A 21,723-nucleotide genomic window follows, 5' to 3' on the forward strand; every position below is an offset into this window, starting at 1 on the left:
GATTGTTTTAGTTCTTTTCTTTAGCATGAGTAACTAAGTCCATAGCTAGGGCTATGGGAACTATCGTTCATGAATTTATGGAATTTTGATGTTTGAATCTAAATTTGATTTCCGCTTTGTGATTAGATTTTATCCTATTGCGCTTCTTTCTTAATCCTAATTAATTATATCGTCAGGTAACCGTACCTCAGTTAATTAATAAATCTATAAGGTAAAACGAGACAAAGGATTAGGTGGATCAAACCAATCTTTCTCTTCTAATCATTATTAAAGTAACAAGTTCATAGGTTCCTTAAGCTTTCTTAAATTAATGTTTTGCATGACCATTGGGGATGTTAATTTAGAGAAAAGAATATTAATATTGCACGACCATTGGATATTAATAGTATTTATATGAATGATTGGTAATCACAAGGAAATCAAATTTAGAGTTAAATAGAAAAATAATATAAAGGATTGAATGAGAAAACCCATATGCCCTAAGTTCCTCTCCGATAAGTTTAACCAAGACGTGTATTGTATTCCTTGCTCTTAGTTTTATAATTGATTTTATAAATTCTTATTTTTAATTTATTTTGTATCTTTGAAGCTTAAACAATTGAATTAGGAAATTCTTAGTAATTGAAAATCAATTCTTGTAGGACGATATTTTGGGAACTTAATTTAAGAACCTATTATTACTTCTCGATGGTACACTTGCCCTCCAAACATCTAGTCAGGAAACGAGTGTGAGACCATGTGATGCATTTGCTCTCAGAAAGAGTGTGTACACATACACGAATGTCGCTCACCATCCTACGTTTCTCCCAAATTTTCATCGTCTCCAGACTCTATACCCCCAGTGTATCTTTGTAACTATTTACACTAGATCAAATCCATATCTGACTCTTAGGTCATTTCTAGAGTTATTCTCTTCTGTCCCACTCATAAGATCGTGCTTAGTAAATCACTTCCAAACTAAGTCCATTCCACGCATACATTCATTGATACAATTTCAATCATAAAATCTTTGATATCAACATTATTACTTTATATTATTATACTCACATATATTTCATAACATCATACAAAATTACACAGAAGGTTCCATATCACGTATTCATCATACAATGCAAGTAAGCATATATCAGTCATTTGGCCTAGACAAGCAAGCTTTATATGCTCGCTTGAGCGAGCTCCATATGCTCGCTTGAGCGAGCTCCATCTCGCCTGAGCAAGATAGTGTCCAAAGGGTATGTCATTTTTCCTGTGGGTCCTCGCCTAAGCGACCCATCTCGCCTGGGCGAGGTGACAGTTAGGCAACACTTATCTTATCTCACTTGAGCAAGAATAGTCTCGCTTGAACGAGATAGCCCTACTACAAGATATTCCTGCGCGTTCAATCTCGCCTAGGTAAGATTTATCGTGCCTGAGCGAGATCTACTACATCACAATCCTTACAAAAATCCTCTATACTCCCTTCTAAATACACTCAAATACTACTTAATATTAAAGAAAACATAAATTACCAAAAAATGAAAAGAGGATGTTACAATCTAACTCTACTTTTCTCCAACTTGTATGCTTTCCTTAATATATTTCATGGTAATGTTGGTGTACCTGCAACTTACTTCTTCATATTCATAAATCTTAATGTTGGAATTGTATTTTTCTATTTTTCATTCTAGATTTCTATGTCTTTTATGTGTTTTTGTTTTTTGACTTTTCCCTTTCACGTTTTGTAATTTTGGAAAAACAACTCAACATGCCTCTTGTTTTATAATTTATCCATATTTTATTAGATAGTCTCTCCATGTTCCATATTCCTTTTTAGCCTTCCCCACTTGAATTTTGAACATTTAAGTCTTTTAATGTTTTAACAGTTTCTGCACTGTCTACATGATAATCTAGGTTTTCCAAGAAGAATGTTGATGCATTGTTCTCTTGTTTATGTAGGAATTATACGATGCTCATTATGAATTTTATCATATTTTCTTAATCAATCCATCATTGTCCTTTGATCCTTGGGCTTAGCATCTCAACGTGTGGCTTCTATAGTAGGTACAGCCTCTTGCTGCTTGGTAGTAATGGTTGATGTAGGACTAAGATGATGCCAAGAAATTATTTTGTTCCCTCTATAACAACATCTTAAGAATTTTGTGTATAGGCGAGCATTTGATAGATAGTATTGCAACAAAGGAACCTCGAGGTTGAGATTATTGCTATTTCTTCTTAGGCCAGGCTTCCTAGGTCTTTCCATGCTTTTGTTACATCTTAAAGTTAAATTAAGATTATGGTAACATGTAACTTCGACATTGCTGAATTGAATTCAATCAAGTTGTGACAAAGGAAGTGGATATTTCACTTAGAAGGCTGAACAATATACAAATGTCGCTGTTATTTTCAAATAACATTGCCCATATCAAGATAAACTAATACCTATTGTGCAGGTGTATAGGTGTCTTTATGTATTTAACGGGTGTTTGAGTGTTGAGTGTTTGCACGTCTCTTGTCTTATCAACCACCTGAAGCACTTTAGGCTTAGCTCAGGTAATAAGCTCCTTAAGTAAGCTTAAGATTGTAAAGGTTAGTTAGGTTTTGTTTATGATGAGAGCTTCCTAGGTCAATATTCCTTTTCAAATCAAAATAACCAAAATTTAGTCTAATTAGTCTTAGGGGAGTAAAGAATTAATATAATTTTTGCCTTATGAGTATTTTTATAAGTAAAAGTTCAAGTCATATTTAGAGAAAGAAACTTAAATTTACCATTATCTAATCTTAAGTTTAATATGTAAAAGAGTTTAAATTTTATTTCTTATTAATGTTAAATTTTTGCAATGTGTATGTGATTAAAAATTGAGAGGGAAGAAAAAATAATTATATTAGTTTTTGAGTTCAAGTCAAATACTCTCCAAAAAAATTATCAATTAAAACTAACAAAATATATGAGATAAAGTTTTCAAAGATATGATAAATATATATTAAATGATAATAGAAACTAAATATATTAGTATATCTTTAAAAAATTATATATTTTAGATACTTATTATCAATTAGCATAATACTCAGGCACTGAACAAATATTTTTTTAATTAAAATAATTTTTTAATAAAATATTAATCATATATTATATTATTTTTAAATTAAAAATAAATATTTACTATTAATAATAAATGATTTATTTTATTAAATAGGATTAAATTAAAAATTAAGTTTAAATGAATATTAAATTAAAAATTAAAAGTTGACTGCTAAATTAATTACATGACGTATTCCTTTATCTTATTTAATAAAAATGTCATATGTTTTTATGCCTATTAATACTGAGTATTTATTTTAGTTATTTAGATAATTTATTATCCAACTCGATAATTAAATCTTGAACTTGTTGCCTTTAATTTTCCTTTATTATCAATTATTCATGCCTATGTTTCTCGATTTTTTGAATTATTTTTTTACGGGAATTAAATCATCCTTGAAAAATATCCAAGACTATTGCAGAAAAATACACAGTGGCATTTCTTTATTCCATATTAAATTCAAATTAATTTTTGAATCTTATTGAAGTCACGTTTTTCAAAACTCCAAAATAAATAAAATTTAAAACTACATTAAATTTAACGTTTAACGTGTTTTAAATTCTTCACATAATTTTACTTTCTCAAATTGTTAATTATTTATATTTGTTTCTTGATTTTTTTAATTCTTTTAAAGCTTTGTAAGTTACTTTTTTTAAATAATTGAAAATAAATAAAATTAAAATTACCTCAAATTTTTAAAAATTCTCTTTTATTGAAAGTAATTATATTTTTTGTTAAACATCGAATGTAATAGTATATATATATATATATATATATATACTTTTAATATCTTCGTTTATTTATAATTTTTTATTTTACCTACAATATTTCGGCTCTCCGTATAGTTGTTTTCGTGATATAAAAAATTGACAGGTTTGTAAATAAAAAATAAATAAATTTTAAAGGATGAAAATATAAAAAAATAGAAGTTAAATTCATCAGATAAATAAAAATGTAACAAAATAAATTAAATAAAATAATAAATTTAAAATTTCTAAATGAAATAAAAAATCATTTTAAAAGTTATTTACTTAATAGCTTTTGGATATTATACACAACTGAATCAGTTAAGATCTCTATCCTAATAGATGTGATTTTATCCATCTCTTTTTTTATATATATTCACTGTAACCTAAAAAATATGCTTTAATTAACACACAAAAGGCAAAGTTTCCACGGAGAAGAAGAAGTTTTATTCATGGAAAGCAACTTATCAACAAGCAATAACACACAGGCTTGCGCGGCATGTAGATTTCAACGCAGAAGGTGTGGCTCAAACTGCGTTCTCGCACCTTATTTTCCTCACGATCGTCAAAACCAATTTCTCAACGCACACAGATTATTTGGTGTTGGTAGAATCACCAATATGTTGAAGACTCTTGATCCTCAAAACAGAGATATAGCTGCGAGTACCATTATTTACCAATCTGACATGCGCGCCATAGATCCTGTTGGCGGTTGTTACAGCCTAATTCATCACTTGCAGTCACAGATTGAGTCCACCGAAGCCGAACTTCACCTTGTTCTTCAACATCTTGCTTCTTTCAAGGCTCAGGCTAGCTCTGGTAACATCATCAATGGCACCCCTCAATCTTATCTTGAATCAATGCCACTAGAACTACAACAACAACAACAACAATACGTCAGTTATAATCCTTCACAAGAAGACATCAACACGTGGGCTTTACAGAACTCCATTCCTTTGTCCCATTTGTCTATAGAGGATAACCAAGAACCTGTTGTCGATTCTGGGTACGATGATCAAAAGCCTGTTCTTGACTTCATGAACAAAATAAATTCGGATGTTTGATTTCTGTGCTCTTGGCTATTGCCTTAAGTTAGGAGTGATAGTGCTACCTCCTTCCCCAGCTCCTTCTCCGGAAGACGCTTCAATCTCATTCTATGCTCCATCTTCCTTATTCATGTCTATGTTTCTCCATTTTTTAAATGTCATTCCATTCTTTTAATTTTAAATTTATTTTTAAATTTTTTAATTTTGATATACTATGTTAAATTAGACACATTTTCTTTTTTAATATAACCTAATTTTTTTTTGTGCATTACACGAGTATCATAAAATTATTTTAAAATAAATAATTTAAAAATATGATATGACTATTTTCAAATTAAAAATTTTATAAGTTCAAAAATATGATAAATATTATAATTATTAATGGTAAATATTCTGTTAGGACAAGTAATATTATAAGTAAATTATAAAAAATTCAAATTTAAATTAACATTAAATTATAAAAATAAATACGTACTTTTTAAAAAATTACTTCCCATGAAAAAAACTAATACAAAACACTTCCATTTGAAAAAAATTTTAAAAACACTTTGGTTTAAAAATAATTTTATAAACTTTTTTGTAAAAAAATAATATTCACAAATTATCTATAAAGGTTAACTAAAATTTGAAATCATTATAATCTAAATAAATCTTAATTGAAATTGGATTTTTAAATCTTAACACACTGTATTAATAACAAATAAAATATTTTTTTTTATTTAATCTTTCGATTCAAATTTTGAAACTTCCGTACTCTTTTCTTTTTAATTAAGAACTTTATTTCTTTATATTTGATAAAAAAAAAATTAGTTATCATTGATGATAAAATATTAACCGTTTTAATTTATAAAAAATTCAAATTTAAAAATTGATATAATAAACGTTTGTGATTTTATTTAAAAAATTAATAATAATTGTGAAAATCTAAAAAAATTAAGAAGAAAATAAAAATAAATATTATTTAGTAGTTTAGTTTTTAAAACTGTTTTTCATTGAATTTTCATTAGTTTTGAGAAGAGAAATAGAAAGAAAAAAAAAACACTTTAGAAGTAATTCTGATTTTTAACTTGAAAAATAAAAATAAAAAGTTTATTTTTAAAACTTATATTGACAAAAAAAGTTTTATATTTTTTATTTTTAAATAATAGAAAATATGTTTAAAAAAATAAATCATTGCTAATTAATTAATAGACATAAATCATAAGATCTTTGAAAGAGTTTATAAATAAATTTAAAAAATTAATTTTTATAAGATCACTAGTACAAAATACACTTTCTATAACAGGATTTTATATCAATTTTTGTGAAACAATGTAGAAAGAGACGCAATGACATTTTTGAAATTTACGTGAGTTTTTTTACGTTGGTTGTTAAAAAAATTTATGTAAAAATTACTTTTAGAAAAAACACGGTGACATTTTTTAAATTTATACAAACTTTTCTACATCAGTTATAAAAACAACCGATGTAAAAAGTATTGCAATTCTATAAAGTTTCATGTTTATAGCTGTAGACTTTGAATGGGCATAACTTTTAGCACAGGACTAGGATTTGTGCAAATAAGATTAAGAAAGCATGAAAACCTATAAAAGATAACATGTATAAAGGCCTATGAGATGATAGGTGAGAGACTTGAGGTGTGGCAAACGCATAAGCCATTAAGATGTAATAAGCACAAGGTGCTATGGAATGAAGTAGGCACAAAGACCTTTCAACGGTTAAAAAAGGAGTTATAAGATGGAACTAATATGACGATCTTTAAACCAGGAGTCAACGGTGTCCTCGATAGAAAGTGGGCAAAAGGACTTGAACGACATGAACAAAGGCTTATGAGATACGACTAGTAGGACGATATTTGAATCTAGAGTCATCAGTGTCCTCGATAGGAATTAAGTACAAGGACTTGAATGACATAAAATCTTATGATATGCAACAAGTGTGTTTATGAAATGAAATTGATATGAATGTTTATCATATGCAACAAGCACAATGATGTATAAAGCTAGAACAATGGGTGGCTGAGAGATCAAGATCATCCAAGTACTATGAAAAGCAATCCTAGTCCTAGTTGAATTAATTGATGCATGATGATGTCAATGGTGCAAGAGTCAAGATGATGCAAAATAAATATTAACAAATTATTTTTATTTTGAAATAATTTGAAACCTATCATCTTTACAAGGTCATGCACCTTATTAATCAAATATGACCAATCAAGATGATGTGAAAAAAGGATGCGAAAAAAAAAATTTATATTCAAATAGTTTTAAGCTTATCATCCTTACAAACTCATGCACCTTATGAATTAAATATGAACAAGAACTCGTGGTTTCTTTGGTTGACTTGTGATTAAACACTTGGCTAGTATTCCCTCAAATTAGCTTCTGCTAACATTTTGTGAGCTGAAATGATGATATCTTTGTTTTGCTATGTTGTATTTATCGAGAACTCAATGATCTTACGATGACTCTTAAGACAAATCAAAATAATTGCATTGTTCTCCTTTTTTTTTTGTGAACATATGTTTCCTTTCAATATATGTCTATCAAAATGCAAAATGAATTAATGGTCAAACAAATAAAATCAATAATTTATTTAAGAGAGAGATGAAACACATTGCAAAAAGGACTAATGTATGGTGAACGAGAATGAAATGTATATAGTTTGGAATGGATGAAATCAAAATGTAACATGGATGATTACAAAAATACTAAAGTAATGTTTTCTTTTTTTCAACAATGCTAGTAGCACATGTCAATAATCTTGACCACTCATTAACATGCTTCATAGAGAGTAAATTGACCAAGTTTGAAATCTTAGATACATCAGTTATCCCAGTTTAAAGTATTGTACATGTTGATTATCTTAGTAATCTTAGGCATATTGATTGTCTTTCTTTTGCCCAGCTTGCATTCATGCCAACTTAAATTCATCAATTGCCCCAATTTGAAACCTTGAAACATCATTTACTCTAATTTAGGATGTAAAACTTATCGATAACCCCTGTTTGAATTATTGTCATGTCATTAGCCTTGGTTTAAGAAATTCAACACATAAATTGCCCCAACTTAAGCTCCCTTCTTACTTTTCATAAACATTTATGATTATTTTTGGCAAAAAAAAAAAAAATTCATTCCGTGAAACATTTTGCCCCAGTTTACAATCTTGCCACTTCATTTTTCCCAACTTAAATTTATCAATTACCCTAGCTTGAAAGCTTGGTGATAAGTCTATAATTAGACTCTCTTTTACGATCCATACACTTATATTTGACCTTTATTTTAATTGAGTTTTTCACTAATTTATATATTAGTTATACAGCTTAGTATAAAGAAGTCACAAATGGATTTTAAGTGTGTTTTGGGCCAAACTAATGGAAAATCAGAGCTTCATAACAGTCAACACACCCAAACCCTTTCAGCAAGCATGGGGATGCTTCAAGCCAATGCACATACTAAAGGCCTTGCACAACCGTGTTCGTATGCGGAAAGCTTAATTATGAAGAGCGTTTAGAGTTTTTAAATCCTTTAAAAGAGAGACATCAGGCATCTTGTTGGAAAGACCATTTACATCTTATCTTTTGTTTTTTGATACACCTTTCATCTTGTCTCTCTTGCACAGAATCGTTGGCATACTCTTAGTGAAATTTAGCTTCGAGCGACTGTACTTGAAGACTAGGAAATCATCTCTTTCTAGTTTGCTTTTCTTTATGGCTTTGTTTACGATTGCTTTAGTTCTTTTCTTTAGCATGAGTAATTAAGTCTATAGCTAGGGTTATGAGAACTATTGTTCATGAATTTATGGAATTTTGAAGTTTGAATCTACATTTGATTTCCATTCGTGTTAGTTTTTATCCTATTACGCATAATTATAATCTTAATTAATTATATTGTCAAGTGACTATACCTTAATTAGTTAATGGATTTATAGGATAAAATGAGATAAAGGATTATGTGGACTAAATCAATCTCTCTTTCAATCGTTATTAAATTAACATGTTCATAAGTGCTTTATGCTTTCTTTAATTGATGTTTTGCATGATCATTGAGAATATTAATTTAGAGAAAAGAATATTAGTATCGCATAATCATTGGGTATTAATAATATTTGTATGAATGATTTGTGATCATAAGAAAAGTAAATTTAGAGTTAAAAAAATAACAAAGAATTGAATGAGAAAACTCATATGCCTTAGGTTTTTCTCCTATAAGTTCAACCAAGATGTATATTGTGTCATTTGCTTTTATTCATAATTGATTTTATAATTAAATTTCGGTTCTTATTTAATTTCACATCTTTTAGTCTCAAACAATTGAATTAAGAAATTCTTAGTAATTGAAAATTAATCTTTATAGGACGATATTTCAAAAACTTATTTTAAAATCTTCTATTACTTCTCGATAGATACACTTACTCTCTGAACACTTGGAACACCCTTTACTCTAATTTAGGGTCTATATCAATTGCCCCTATCTGAATCTATGTCATGCCATTTGCCTGAATTGAAGAATTTTCACTCACCAATTGACCAAACTTGAGATCTTATTATGCTTTTCACCAATTTTTATGATTCCTTTTGACAATTTTTTTGTTGTATATTTTTCATTTTGTTAAACTTTTCTCTTCTTTCTTTTCCTTTTTTTTTATTTTTCAAATGTAGCAATTAAATCTTTTTTTTTCTTTAACTTTTGCCTAGGTTGTTCTTTTGAGTTTTTAACTTAGCAGACACTTTTTTTTTTCTTTCTCCTTTTTTTTTTTCAAATTTGGTAGTCATTTTTTTCCTAACTTTTGCCTAAGTTGCTTTTTTGAGTTTTTAACCCAGTAGAAACATTTTTCTTTTTCTTTCTCCTTTTTCATTTTTTCAAATCTGGTAATCATTTTTTCCTAACTTTTGCCTTCATTAGTCTTTTTAAAAAGGGTCTCCATCATCCATATATGTGAGAAGTAAAATCTTGTTAAGAAGTCCTTGTGGTAATATATTCAACTCTTGTTGTCCAAATGAGGTCTAACTCATAAGTATAAACACATTCTTTATTTTCAAATCTTATTTCCATTTGTACCACTGTTATCTAAAATTTCAATGTTTTTTTCTTTTTTTTATTTCTTTTACTGTTTTTTTTTTATCATATCCAAAAGTATGTATATAATTTGTAAAAGTCAAAGTTTTGTATCGAAAGATATAGCCTTTTAAACATTTTAAAATTACAGAATTATTACATTGGTTCAATAAACAACTGATGTAGAGTCAATTAAAATATAAAATTTTTATATACGTGCTAGCAAAATAATCAAAATTTTGGCCATCTTTTCTTTTAGTTAGATAGACAACGAACATGCAATAATTTTTTAGGTACATCAATAGTTTTAGTTTCTTTCATTTTTTGTTATTTCACTTTCTGTTATTTCTTATTCATTAAATAATTTAATGAACATTGCATATTTTTTATGTTTCATATTCAAACAAAGATAAACAATAATGAACATGATGAACATTGATGTTATAAATTTTAATTCAACTTAAAGACTATTTTAAATCCTAAGAAAATATATTAATAATATTTATATGAACGACTTTTTACATTAGATGTGGAACCAATGTAAAAAGTCTATTTTAAAGGATGTGAAAAGTCTTTTTTTCACTAGTGGATCTTTCAAATATATTTTAACAACTTTCTTCATATAATTAAAGATGAAAATATCTTTCTTAAACTTACTTCAATAAGTATTATGATCAAATTAAAGACATAAACACTAAAATATTAAACAAGCATTTATTTAAATTATATATCCAATCGTAATTAAAATTAAATAATATTAAAATATAATTAATTGAAACAAAGTCAATCTAGAATCAAATAGATACATATAACTCACTTTACATTAGTTATAAAACTATCTACCCTAATGTATTTGGCAACGGCACAATGGACAGCGGTAAGATGATAATTGACTGCGCATGCAACTTTGGAGCCATTGAACAACACACTCTTTATGGAAAACATGAACACATTCGGTAGAAACAAGTTCTGATTTTGATCGACTGCAAAACTTCTCCAAACAAATTGCACATTGTTCCGAAGAATAAGAATGAAGATCGGTTACACTTACTTTCTTCAACGAATCCACAATTTTATGGGATGCCAATAACGCACGTCGATCCTTAACAATGTGAATATTACTTTCACAAGGTCGTGTTGTAACACGAAGTTCCACCTCTATTTCCCACATTTTGCTTCCTTGATTTGCCGCGACCATGTTCCTAGCGCATGCACCAATTTGGGGTAGAATTTCATTCAATATGTGATGGGGAATAAGCATGGAGGAGAATGTGTTTTGCAGAAGACGTGTGTTGTTCCCATCTAAGATCGTGTCTTCGTTACAATCGCATAAAACTTCACGAGGAATCATCATTATGCAATAGTTTCTGTCTATAGAATCGGTAGAGCGAAAGGGACGGATTACGTGATTGATATAATAAAAACTAATGCGAAAGACATCGCTACATGAACTTTGCACGGATAGGGTTGTTCGATTGTGAGGGTTCAAAGAGAGTTGATAAGTGGACTCCATGGATGAATGATGATGATTGAGTAAGTGTTTCTAACCTGCTTTTATAGAGAGAAAGTTCATGTTATTTATAGAGATTTTTCTCAACATATAGAGGCATAATCTTTAGGGAGACAAACTTGACTTCACCCTTTTTAATTGAGTCAAACACTCTCCGAAAAAATTTGTTAATCAAAACTAACAAAACAAGATTAAAATTTCAAAGTTACGATAAAGATTTGGATAATCAAATTTAAATCATAATGTCAACTAACTATATTAGCATATCATTTACAAAAATGTTTTAGATGATTAATTTCAACTAGTTACTAATGCACTGAACAGGTATTTTTAAATTAAAATAAAAATTTAATCATATATTATATTACTATTTTAAATTTAATACATTTTATAAATTAAAAAAATATTTTACTACATTAATTGATATTAAATTTAATAAATTTATATTTGAAATTATAGAAATTAGTTATAGTTTAATTTATATTAAATTATTAATCAAATATTAACTATAGAAAAATTCAAATGATATAATAAAAACTAGAATAAATAATTAAAACAGGATCATTTAAGATAATAGAGTTATGATCTATGTAATATGCTTGAATAATATGTAATATAATTTTAAAATATAAATAAATATTAAATTCTGAATAATATATTAACAAATTTTAAAATTATGTGAAACTTGATTTTATATGATCAACATAATATGATTCAATAGTTTAATTAATCAATATTTTATTTTATAAAAAATTATTAAGTAAAATAAGTATTCAAATTTGATACTAATATAAACGGATCTTATCTCAAGATTGTATATATATTTAAGACTCTCCGTTAATGAATTTTTATACGTTACAAAAATATTAATAAATTCAAATTATTTTTTAAAATAAATTAAAGTAAATGCACCACCTTTTTTAAATTAACAACTTTATAAATAAACATTAGTAAATAGTAATATTATTAATCATTTTAAATATTAAATAATACTAAATTAAAAATAAAATTTAAGAATGAAATTATGAAAAATTTAAAATTCAAAATAGAAATTAATATTAAATTTAAAAAAATAAATACTGAACGAAAGAAAAGTCACGTAGAATAACTAAAAACATAATAACTTGTTCAAGTTTTTATGGAAGCAAAAAATCTCTTCGTGATAGACTCATCAACTACATCAACATAATAACTCATTTGAGTTTTTGTGTAAACAAAAAAAAAAATTTATGATAAACTCACTCACTTCATACAAGTGCATGATATGAATCGAATCTGAATTAAATCAAATGAAAAATAAAAAAAATAATTTATTAAATTATTTACAATAAAAATAACTTTAATTTAGTTAGAAATATGATTTTCTTTTTTATGTTCTAAATTTAGCAACATCTCGCTATATTCATATTATAGGGTTAAATTATAATATTTTACTTTCAAATTTTAAATTAAGGGATCACGTATATTTTTAAAGTGTCTTACTAATTAATGACATCCCAAGGACATTATTTAAGAAATCAATGAACTTTGAAAGCTTAATAAAAATTTTGTTTTAACACAAAAATTATAACTTACAGGATTGAAAAAATATATGCGTGTACGTGTGGCTTCTTAAGAGTAAATCATCATTTATTTATTTTTACGAACTATTGCTGTGAGAATTGATCAGGCCCATATCATAGAAGCCCATATAATAGAAGCCCAGGCCTGAAGAAATCGCAGGAAAGCTCCAGAGAAACGAAACAGAAAAGGAATCTTGTGTAAGCTTCAAACATCAGCTAAACAGAGTCTAACTCTAATAAAAAGACCAGAAAGGCATAGGAGAAGATTAACAGAGGCTTAAGCCATGTTCTTCTTCTTTGTTGGAGGATTAGAGCAACAAGTGCGACAGGTGCTGAAATCCGGTGCGGGCAGGTGCATCATCTGCGGCTCACGCGCCGATCTCGTCGACTACGACAAGGTTCTCAAACTCTTCTTCGTTCCCGTGTGGCGCTGGCCTGGTAAAGACCCTCTCTTATACTGTCCCAATTGCAAGTTCTTCTTTCCTCACTCTTATTCCCTTCCACCCACCGCCACCAACGGATCTCCGCCGCCACCGGCGCTTCCCGATGCCTTGCGCTGCCGCTTCTGCGACCGCGCGGTGGAGGCCGATTTCCGATTCTGCCCCTTTTGCGGCTCCGAATTGTAAAGAACAGAATGTGAAGGGTTTTGAGAATCTATATGTATAACAAAAACAGAAAGTTAGGTTTTGTGGGATTAATAATGTTAAAGGTAATTTGTTTCGCTATGTACAACTGAAATTAGATTATAATTTCAGAGCCTATATATGAATGAAATATGTGAATTTCGTGTCACATTTTCGTTCTTTCACTTAGAATTAAATTACTATAGTCTAATTAACATTATACCTGTTATTATGGTTCACTCAGCATAAAAGGCTAAAAGTAATTAGAATAGAGAGTATTGATCTATTGCTATTCATTGAGTTACATATCAAGAAGTGATTTACAAAACAACATTCACATTATTTTGGCTACAGTACATATAAGAAGCATGAAGACGATCTAGTAGTTAAGAATGAAACTTATGCACTAAAGTTAGATTAAACGTCCTGATCAGAGTTCTTAATTACATTAAAGTTAAAAATACAAACATTTAAACAAAAAAATTAAAAGCACAGTAAGGTATCATTAGGGTGTCCTCAAAGTTCCAACACCAGTCATTATGAAAACTACTCCCCATATCAAATCTGCCTGAGACTCCATTTGTAAAAGTACCACAATCAATTTGAACCTGAAAAATATTTATGTAATTTAATATGCTTTGTAATTCGGGTTATAATGACTTTTAACTATTAGTTTTACTTTAATAATTATGTTTTATTCAGTAAATAGAAAAATAATACTTGCTAAATTAATGTTGAGTCATGATAAATCTTAAATCAAATACTTTAGAGCCTATTTTGATAGACAATTGAAATTTTATGATTGCTAATGCAAATATTTCATCAAAGCACAAAAAAAAAAAAAAATTAAACAAAAGTTTCTCTAACCCTGGTACAAACAAATTCTTAACGTATTCAGTGATGCTGATTTTACATCATTAACATAATTCTAAGTCATATATACTTATTTGATTTTAAATTGATTCAATTAATTTTAAATAATTATGTATAATTAAGTCATATTATTAAAATATATGTTTCTCTATTTTTAAAAAAATGATAATTGACTCTTTTTTTTAATCAGGTTTAATTTATTTGAAAATTTGTAATTTTTTCATTTGATCATTTCTTCTTATTTTGAAATTTAATTCCTCAAAATTTGTTTTTGACTTGTCACACAGAAGTGCTGCGGGATAGTAACATAATATTATTCATTTATACCTTAATTACTTTGTATCTAGTTTAGTTAATTCTTGCAAAATTCTCTCAATCTCACCTTTCTTCAACAGAATAAAAGATAACAAGGAAATCCAATTCCTCATTTGAAATAGGGGAGACAAAATAATTAGTCAAGTTTGTTATAGTAGGGATCCAAATGTTTGTCCAAAATCTTGTGGATAAGCTATTTTCAATACCCTAACTCAGGCCTTTGAAAAACAGAGGCCAAAAAGAATTAAAAGACTCTTTCAAAGATGAGCATCTTTTTGGGTATTTTTAGCACTTAAATCCTGCCCAACACTGAACCTATACTTCATTCTAAGATCCTAAACCCAGAGATTATTAGGAAAGGTGATTAATTTCCAACATAATTTCATGAGATAAGCTTTATTTAATTAATGGATATCCTTAAAACTTGACTCACTCTCATCCTTAATCTTATAGATTTTCTACTACTTTGGGGTGACATTTTCTACCTCATAATGAGTCTTAAATAAATTTTTTCATGAGTTGTTAATCTCATTACAATTAATTTTATATTTATATTTTCCTAAATATTAATATTTATATTATTTAAAATAATAAATAAATTTACTTTAAATTTAAATTATATGAAAACATTTTATTTTGAAAAAACTAATATAAATTATTATAAATTTCATAAAATGTTACAATTTATTTAATATTTATAAAATATAATTAAAAATTTTGAAAATATCTATTTAATGTCTAACATGAATAATATTTAACATAATACAATACTAAAACGACTATTATTTAAAAATATCGTACATTTTCAACCATTATAAGGAACAATGTTATTTTATATGAATGATTTTGATATAAAAATTATAAATTTAGTAATCAATAATCAATCAGAAAAATAGTTTATTTTAATATTATTCAAATTAAAATACGGGAATCAACGATATTCAAACAAAACAATCAATGTTAATTTGAATTTGTACTAAACGGCATTTCTCAATCGTTAGTGGCAAAATTATAATTTTCAAAAATCAAGATTCATACAGTTGTGAAAAAGAAATGAGTAAGAATCTATTGAATTAGTCTGATAATTAAAATTTATTTACACTTAATAAATTACAAAAAGGTCCCACCGGGAGTCGAACCCAGGTCGCTGGATTCAAAGTCCAGAGTGCTAACCACTACACCATGGAACCTGTTTGATCATAATCAGCAAAGTTAATTTCGTGATACTAATTTGGATTATATGTAGTAAAATTGAGAAATATTATATAACTTATTTTTGGAGGAAAATTTGAATTATAATTCACTTATAAAGTTGTCTTAAACGAAATTCATCTATAAAAAATGCACAAAAGATAAAAACTTACCTAAACAAAAGAACCACGAAAGTCGAAATGACAAAGGGAAAAGTTATAAAATAAAATAAAAATTGAATAAAATATAAAACTTAAATCGTAAAATAGATATTTTTTTATTTTGGAATTTTTAAGTGAGTTATATATCTAATTTTATCATATGCAATACCATCATTAATATTTCCTAGAGTATATCATATATATTTTTTTATATTTTATGATAGATCATTAAAATAAAATTTTATCTTAATTGTGTGATACTTTCTAATTATAAATCATGATAAAATAAGTATAAATAAAAATTTAATTATTAACGGATTGTTTCAAAAGAGAAATTATGTGTAAGACTTAATTTGACAATATGAGTGTAATTTTGGATTGAATTTTATAAACTATAGCAAAATTATATCTTAAAAAGTGACAATTGTAGCATTTATTGCGGTTGGTATATTCAATATTTGATATAATTCAATGCTTAAAATGTCAGAATCAAATTTAGTTAAAAATTCAATACAATATTATGCTAACAATAAATGAATGTCAATATGTATTTATGATAATATATTTAAAAGGTTTTATTGATGTTAATTATATGGATCTTTAAATTACATAAGAATATATATTTCATAGTAGAGAAATTATTATATGAATTTTTTTATGATTATTTTATATTTTTTAAAAAATTCTTGATTCAATATTTTTTTATAATTTATATTTTAAATTTACTTATCAAATTTTTATTTACAGAAGTACAGAACCAGGTGTGTTAGATTATAAATTTTCAATTGATTAAAGGTCAATTATTAATTTTTGAATATATATTGATAATGGGTCACTGTAAAGTTTAATTTTTTAATTATTGATTCTATTGGTTTCATATTTAATAAAGTATAATCTCTATTTAATAATTTTTTAATGAAATTTAATAAAATTAAAAAATTAGAAAAATTGTGGTAATATTTAATTTAATGAGACTAAAAAAAATATTCTATTACAACTTTTATCGTGGAAGTTAAAGATTATGCTTGCCTATTATAGATTTACTATGAAATATTTTTTTTAAAAAAATTATTGGATAATTTTAAAGACTAGAAGTATTAAAATAATGTTAATAAAAAATAATAAACATAATAGAAGAAAAAGATAAAATATGGAAAAAATAGAAAATTTTAAAATATAAAATTAACTTATATATTCTAAACGAGAGTTTATTATTTGAAAAATAAAACATTAGTAGAATTATTATCTTTTAAAGTTTGTCACGTTAATATTTTAAAATTTAAAATTAACCAATAATAACATATGAATTATATTCTATTATACCATAATAATTTTACTTTTTACTCATATTTACGTTAATTTAATTTTAAATATTAAAGTTATTGTTTAAATTTATTTATTTATTTATTTTGTAATTGAATGAGACTAAGTATTCCGCCTACATTAAGCAGTTCCTAAAGAATCTAACTTCAAAAAAGAAATCAAAGAAGTAGAATTTTCCTAAAAAATACAGTAAAACAGCCCAAGTTTGGATCTTATCTTATTCCAACCAATTAGCATTTTGATTGGCCTTCATAAGAACATGATTAAATCTGACAAATTTTATACATTTAAGTAACTTTCTAATTTCATTGATAGTATAGAAAAAAAATGGCTATTAATCTATACATTAAGAACTAAAGAAATAACTTCCTTTAAGTCACTTTCAATCTAAATAAGTTGGATATTTTAAAAAAAAAACTAGTTGTATCTCCTAATAAATACACTATAGTTCAACAGCTAAAGAGAGTAAAGATCCAAATATTTGAAGAAATCAGCTATGAATCTTCCAAGATTATCATGAATTAATCCTCCATAGTTAGCTAGACCCAAGGATTAAAATACAACATCATCTATATTGATTTTTAATTGCCTAACTAGAGAAGGTTATCATTGTACCTACCTTTGCACGCCCCCAAGTATTAGGAGCATTTCTCATATTCCTCTTGCAACAAAAAAAAAAAGTGGAGCATTTCTCATATTCTTCTTGCAACAAAAAAAAAAAAGTAATCAATATTGTAGAATATTTTACTTAACAAAATTTGATTATTTAAAGGATTATTCTAAAAGTAGAAGAATTGTTATTCTTTTACAAATTTCATATTCCAACTAACTGTACCAAATAAAATGTTTCAAAGGAAATACAGGAGAAAGTTCAACTTATTAAAATTGAAAATCAACCATTTAAACAATCTCAACATTGAAAACCAGCTAATTGAAAAATGAAAGGTTAAAAAATATCCAACTGTCCATCAAGATGTGTAACAAATTTTCTATAATTTTTAATATTTTTTATAAATATCTATTTTTATATTTTTAAAAATTATTTTTATTTTTTAAAAATATATATTTTACTTTAAAAGTTTTATTTCTTATATTTAAATTTTTAATATATATGTATATATATATATATATATATTATTGTTGACATTTAATTAAATTTTTTTACATTATACGATAAAATATTATTTAATTTTATTATTTTAATACAAACTATTTATAATTATAAAGTTAGGTTAAAATAATTTTTAGAAAATTATTTAAGATAATTTTATCATATATAATTAGTTATAATATATAAAATTTTATTTTGTAATTATTAATTATATGTATATTTATTCTAAAATAAAATAATCAATGCATTGAACTTTTTTAAGTAAATACAAATTTTAAATTGAATCTTATGCATATGTCTTAAATTAAAATTTTTACAGAAATATTCTATTTTGAATTATATAAAAGTCAATTATAATAGACTTTCCTTTAATATTTAAAATATTCTTACACATAACTTTATTATAATCAAATTTCTTTCAATTTTTAAAAAAATTACATAAAAATTAATTATAATAGATTTCAGTATATTTTGATGCATTTTAAAAATGACTTATAATTAATTTTTATTATGTATATGTTATATACTTTGAACATTTAATTTTATTTATTTAAATTGATTACAAGTATTGAAAAATTAAACACAATAAAAAAAAACTATTTAATTTTTATTTTAATTGTAAATGTTGCCTTTGTAATTTTTAATTTTTCAAAAATTTTATTTTATTATTTAATTTAAAAATATATTTATTTATTATAATTTGATTTTATTTTATATAAAAATAAAATAAATAATTTTTAAATTAATTATCAAAATAATTTTTTTATAAAATTAAAAATCAACAAATTAATTTAAGTGACTACAATGAATATTTATTAAAAAATATTAATTTTTATTAAAAATTGAAAAAATATAAAAAATAAATTTATTTATTTCCATTTCTCTTACTCCTATTCTACCAAACAAATTACAAATAAATAAAGAGCTTTACTAATTAAAACTTGAGAATATTAATTAAGAAAATAATGATAAAAATATATTAAACTCTTTATATTTATTTTAATTTTATAATACTTTTTATTTATTTTATTTTATAATAAAATTTATTATCATTAACTTCTATATTAGAGTTTTTTAAAAATTGAAAAAAAATTAATTTTAATTAATTTTGATATAAGAATATTTTAAAAATTAAAGAAAAATTGATTATAATCAACTTCATACAAATGAATTTTAAAATTTGAAGAATAATTGACTTATGCTTTGTGTATAATAGTCATAGTAAAGTTTATTATAATAAACTTTCATAAAATTTAAAATAAGATATTTTCGTGAAACTTTTTAATTTAGAACATATACATAATATTCAATTTTATAGATTTTATTTACATTAAAAAGCCCAATATATTGCACATGCTACTAAATTAGTTAAATTTTAATTATAATACATTAATAATGTAAAAAATAATTTATTCTATCATTTAACAATTTTGAAAATAATAATATTAAATTTTGAAATAAATATTTTAAAAATCATCAATTACATAAGTCATTGAAAGTTATATTAACAATAAATCAAAATTAATCTCATAAAATTAACAATAATACATATATATATATATATATATATATATACACAATACTTTTAAGAAAATAAATAAATAGAATTAATGTTATAAAGATATTTAAACACAACATAAAACTTATCTTTAAAAAAATAGAATGAAAAAAAGAAAATATGAAATTTTAAGATAGATTATATAAATTGATAAAAATAATGTACACATAAAAAAAATATTAATGAATTTATTGAAAAAAAAAATACATTCTAAAGATATTTTTATTTTCTAAGATTGAAAAGAGCTTAAAGCTTTGTCTGAAAGTTAGTTTTTAGAGACAAAAAAAATAAGAGAGAGAGTTTATAAATCCTTCCAAACTCTCCTATCCATATTTTTAAATTCCCTCAATACAAGAATTTTTGTATTAATCCAATTTTTTTTTTCCTTCTTCTTTCTTACCTTTCAGATTATTTCTTTCTCTCTACTTTCAAACTCTCAAACCAAGCTTAAAGAGTATACCGAGGACAAAATTTTAGAAAAGAGGAGAGATGATGATATATTAAAAATATATATAATTTATTATGATAAATACATTAAAATTATATCAATATATCAATTTATGCCTTTTATTATAAAAAATATTATTTTTAAATATATTTCTTTAAAATACAAATTTTGTCTTCCTCTTTCCTCCTTTCTTAAACAAAACTTTAAACTTTATTTGGGAGATAATTTTTTAGTAGAAAAAAGAGAGAAGTAGAAGGGTCATGCAAATTTATATAAGTGAGGAAGGGTTTATAAACCCTTGTAATTATATGTTTTTTTAGTTCTCTCAATTTGTAGAAGTTTTGTATTAATTTTTTCTTTTCTTCCATTCTCCTTCCTTATCTTTCAAACATTTTCTTTTTCTTTCTCTCTAAACTTCCAAAAAATTCTTAAAAGACTAGAAACAAACTAAACAAAGCCATTTCTTTGTTCCAAATAGCCTCCAAAAGCAAAGCCAAAATTCATACTGCAATTATATCCAATTTGTCAGGGTTTTCTAACAAAAATATTATTATGAAATCATTCTAACAAGTTGTTAATAAAAAATCACTTATTTTTTTGTCATTAGTATTTTAAACAAGACTAGGACTACATCTACCGATCTGAATTGGTTTCGAAAACTTATTATCCCCTGCCATCTAGGTCAAATGAAATAGCATTTCCATGCATAACATAAAAATGTATAGGAAAAAAAAATTGGAATCCTCTTACCATAGTATGGGTGTTAAGAATAGATATGCATTGCCATGTCAAATTCATAGCATTTGAGATTAATCATTATAAATTTTAAGATGAAAATCTTATTTTTATATATATAATAAATTGACATATAATTAAAGACATTTTGTGTGCTTGAAAAGCAAAAAAAATAAAAATAAAAAAATGCTTAAATATAAACTACTCAACCGTGTATCATTAATGTTACCTCAAACTAGGGTAAAGGTCCCACCGGGAGTCGAACCCAGGTCGCTGGATTCAAAGTCCAGAGTGCTAACCACTACACCATGGAACCAATGTCGAGAGCATAGACTATAAAATTCTAATGGAAAATGAAAAGCAGAATTATTTTGGAGGGTGGATGAAGTGATGAAAACTTCATCC

The 21,723-nt window shown here is 25.4% G+C and overlaps 2 protein-coding genes and 2 non-coding genes across 4 annotated transcripts; 2 read left to right on the forward strand and 2 right to left on the reverse strand.

Moving 5' to 3' along the window:
- Positions 1-4,257: 4,257 nt before the first annotated feature.
- Positions 4,258-4,869, forward strand: LOC113874308 (LOB domain-containing protein 22-like). The gene has a single exon (XM_027512543.1). It carries the CDS (start codon positions 4,258-4,260, stop codon positions 4,867-4,869), a length of 612 nt encoding a protein of 203 aa, XP_027368344.1.
- An 8,388-nt stretch (positions 4,870-13,257) lies between these two features.
- LOC113848296 lies at positions 13,258-13,684 on the forward strand. The gene has a single exon (XM_027477752.1). It carries the CDS (start codon positions 13,265-13,267, stop codon positions 13,604-13,606), a length of 342 nt encoding a protein of 113 aa, XP_027333553.1. The 5' UTR covers positions 13,258-13,264; the 3' UTR covers positions 13,607-13,684.
- Positions 13,685-15,909: 2,225 nt separating this feature from the next.
- Positions 15,910-15,981, reverse strand: TRNAQ-UUG. Its single transcript has one exon. It is a non-coding gene; the product is annotated as a tRNA-Gln (tRNA).
- Positions 15,982-21,562: 5,581 nt separating this feature from the next.
- TRNAQ-UUG lies at positions 21,563-21,634 on the reverse strand. Its single transcript has one exon. It is a non-coding gene; the product is annotated as a tRNA-Gln (tRNA).
- Between the last annotated feature and the right edge of the window lie 89 nt (positions 21,635-21,723).

The sequence above is a fragment of the Abrus precatorius genome, unplaced genomic scaffold, assembly GCF_003935025.1.
Source record: "Abrus precatorius isolate BTA unplaced genomic scaffold, Abrus_2018 Scaffold8, whole genome shotgun sequence".
NCBI classification, from domain to species: Eukaryota; Viridiplantae; Streptophyta; class Magnoliopsida; order Fabales; family Fabaceae; genus Abrus; species Abrus precatorius.

Bases quoted from the DNA above. Each gene is read 5' to 3' on its own strand.
- LOC113848296 (XM_027477752.1), top strand. From the start codon at position 13,265: ATGTTCTTCTTCTTTGTTGGAGGATTAGAGCAACAAGTGCGACAGGTG.
- LOC113874308 (XM_027512543.1), top strand. From the start codon at position 4,258: ATGGAAAGCAACTTATCAACAAGCAATAACACACAGGCTTGCGCGGCA.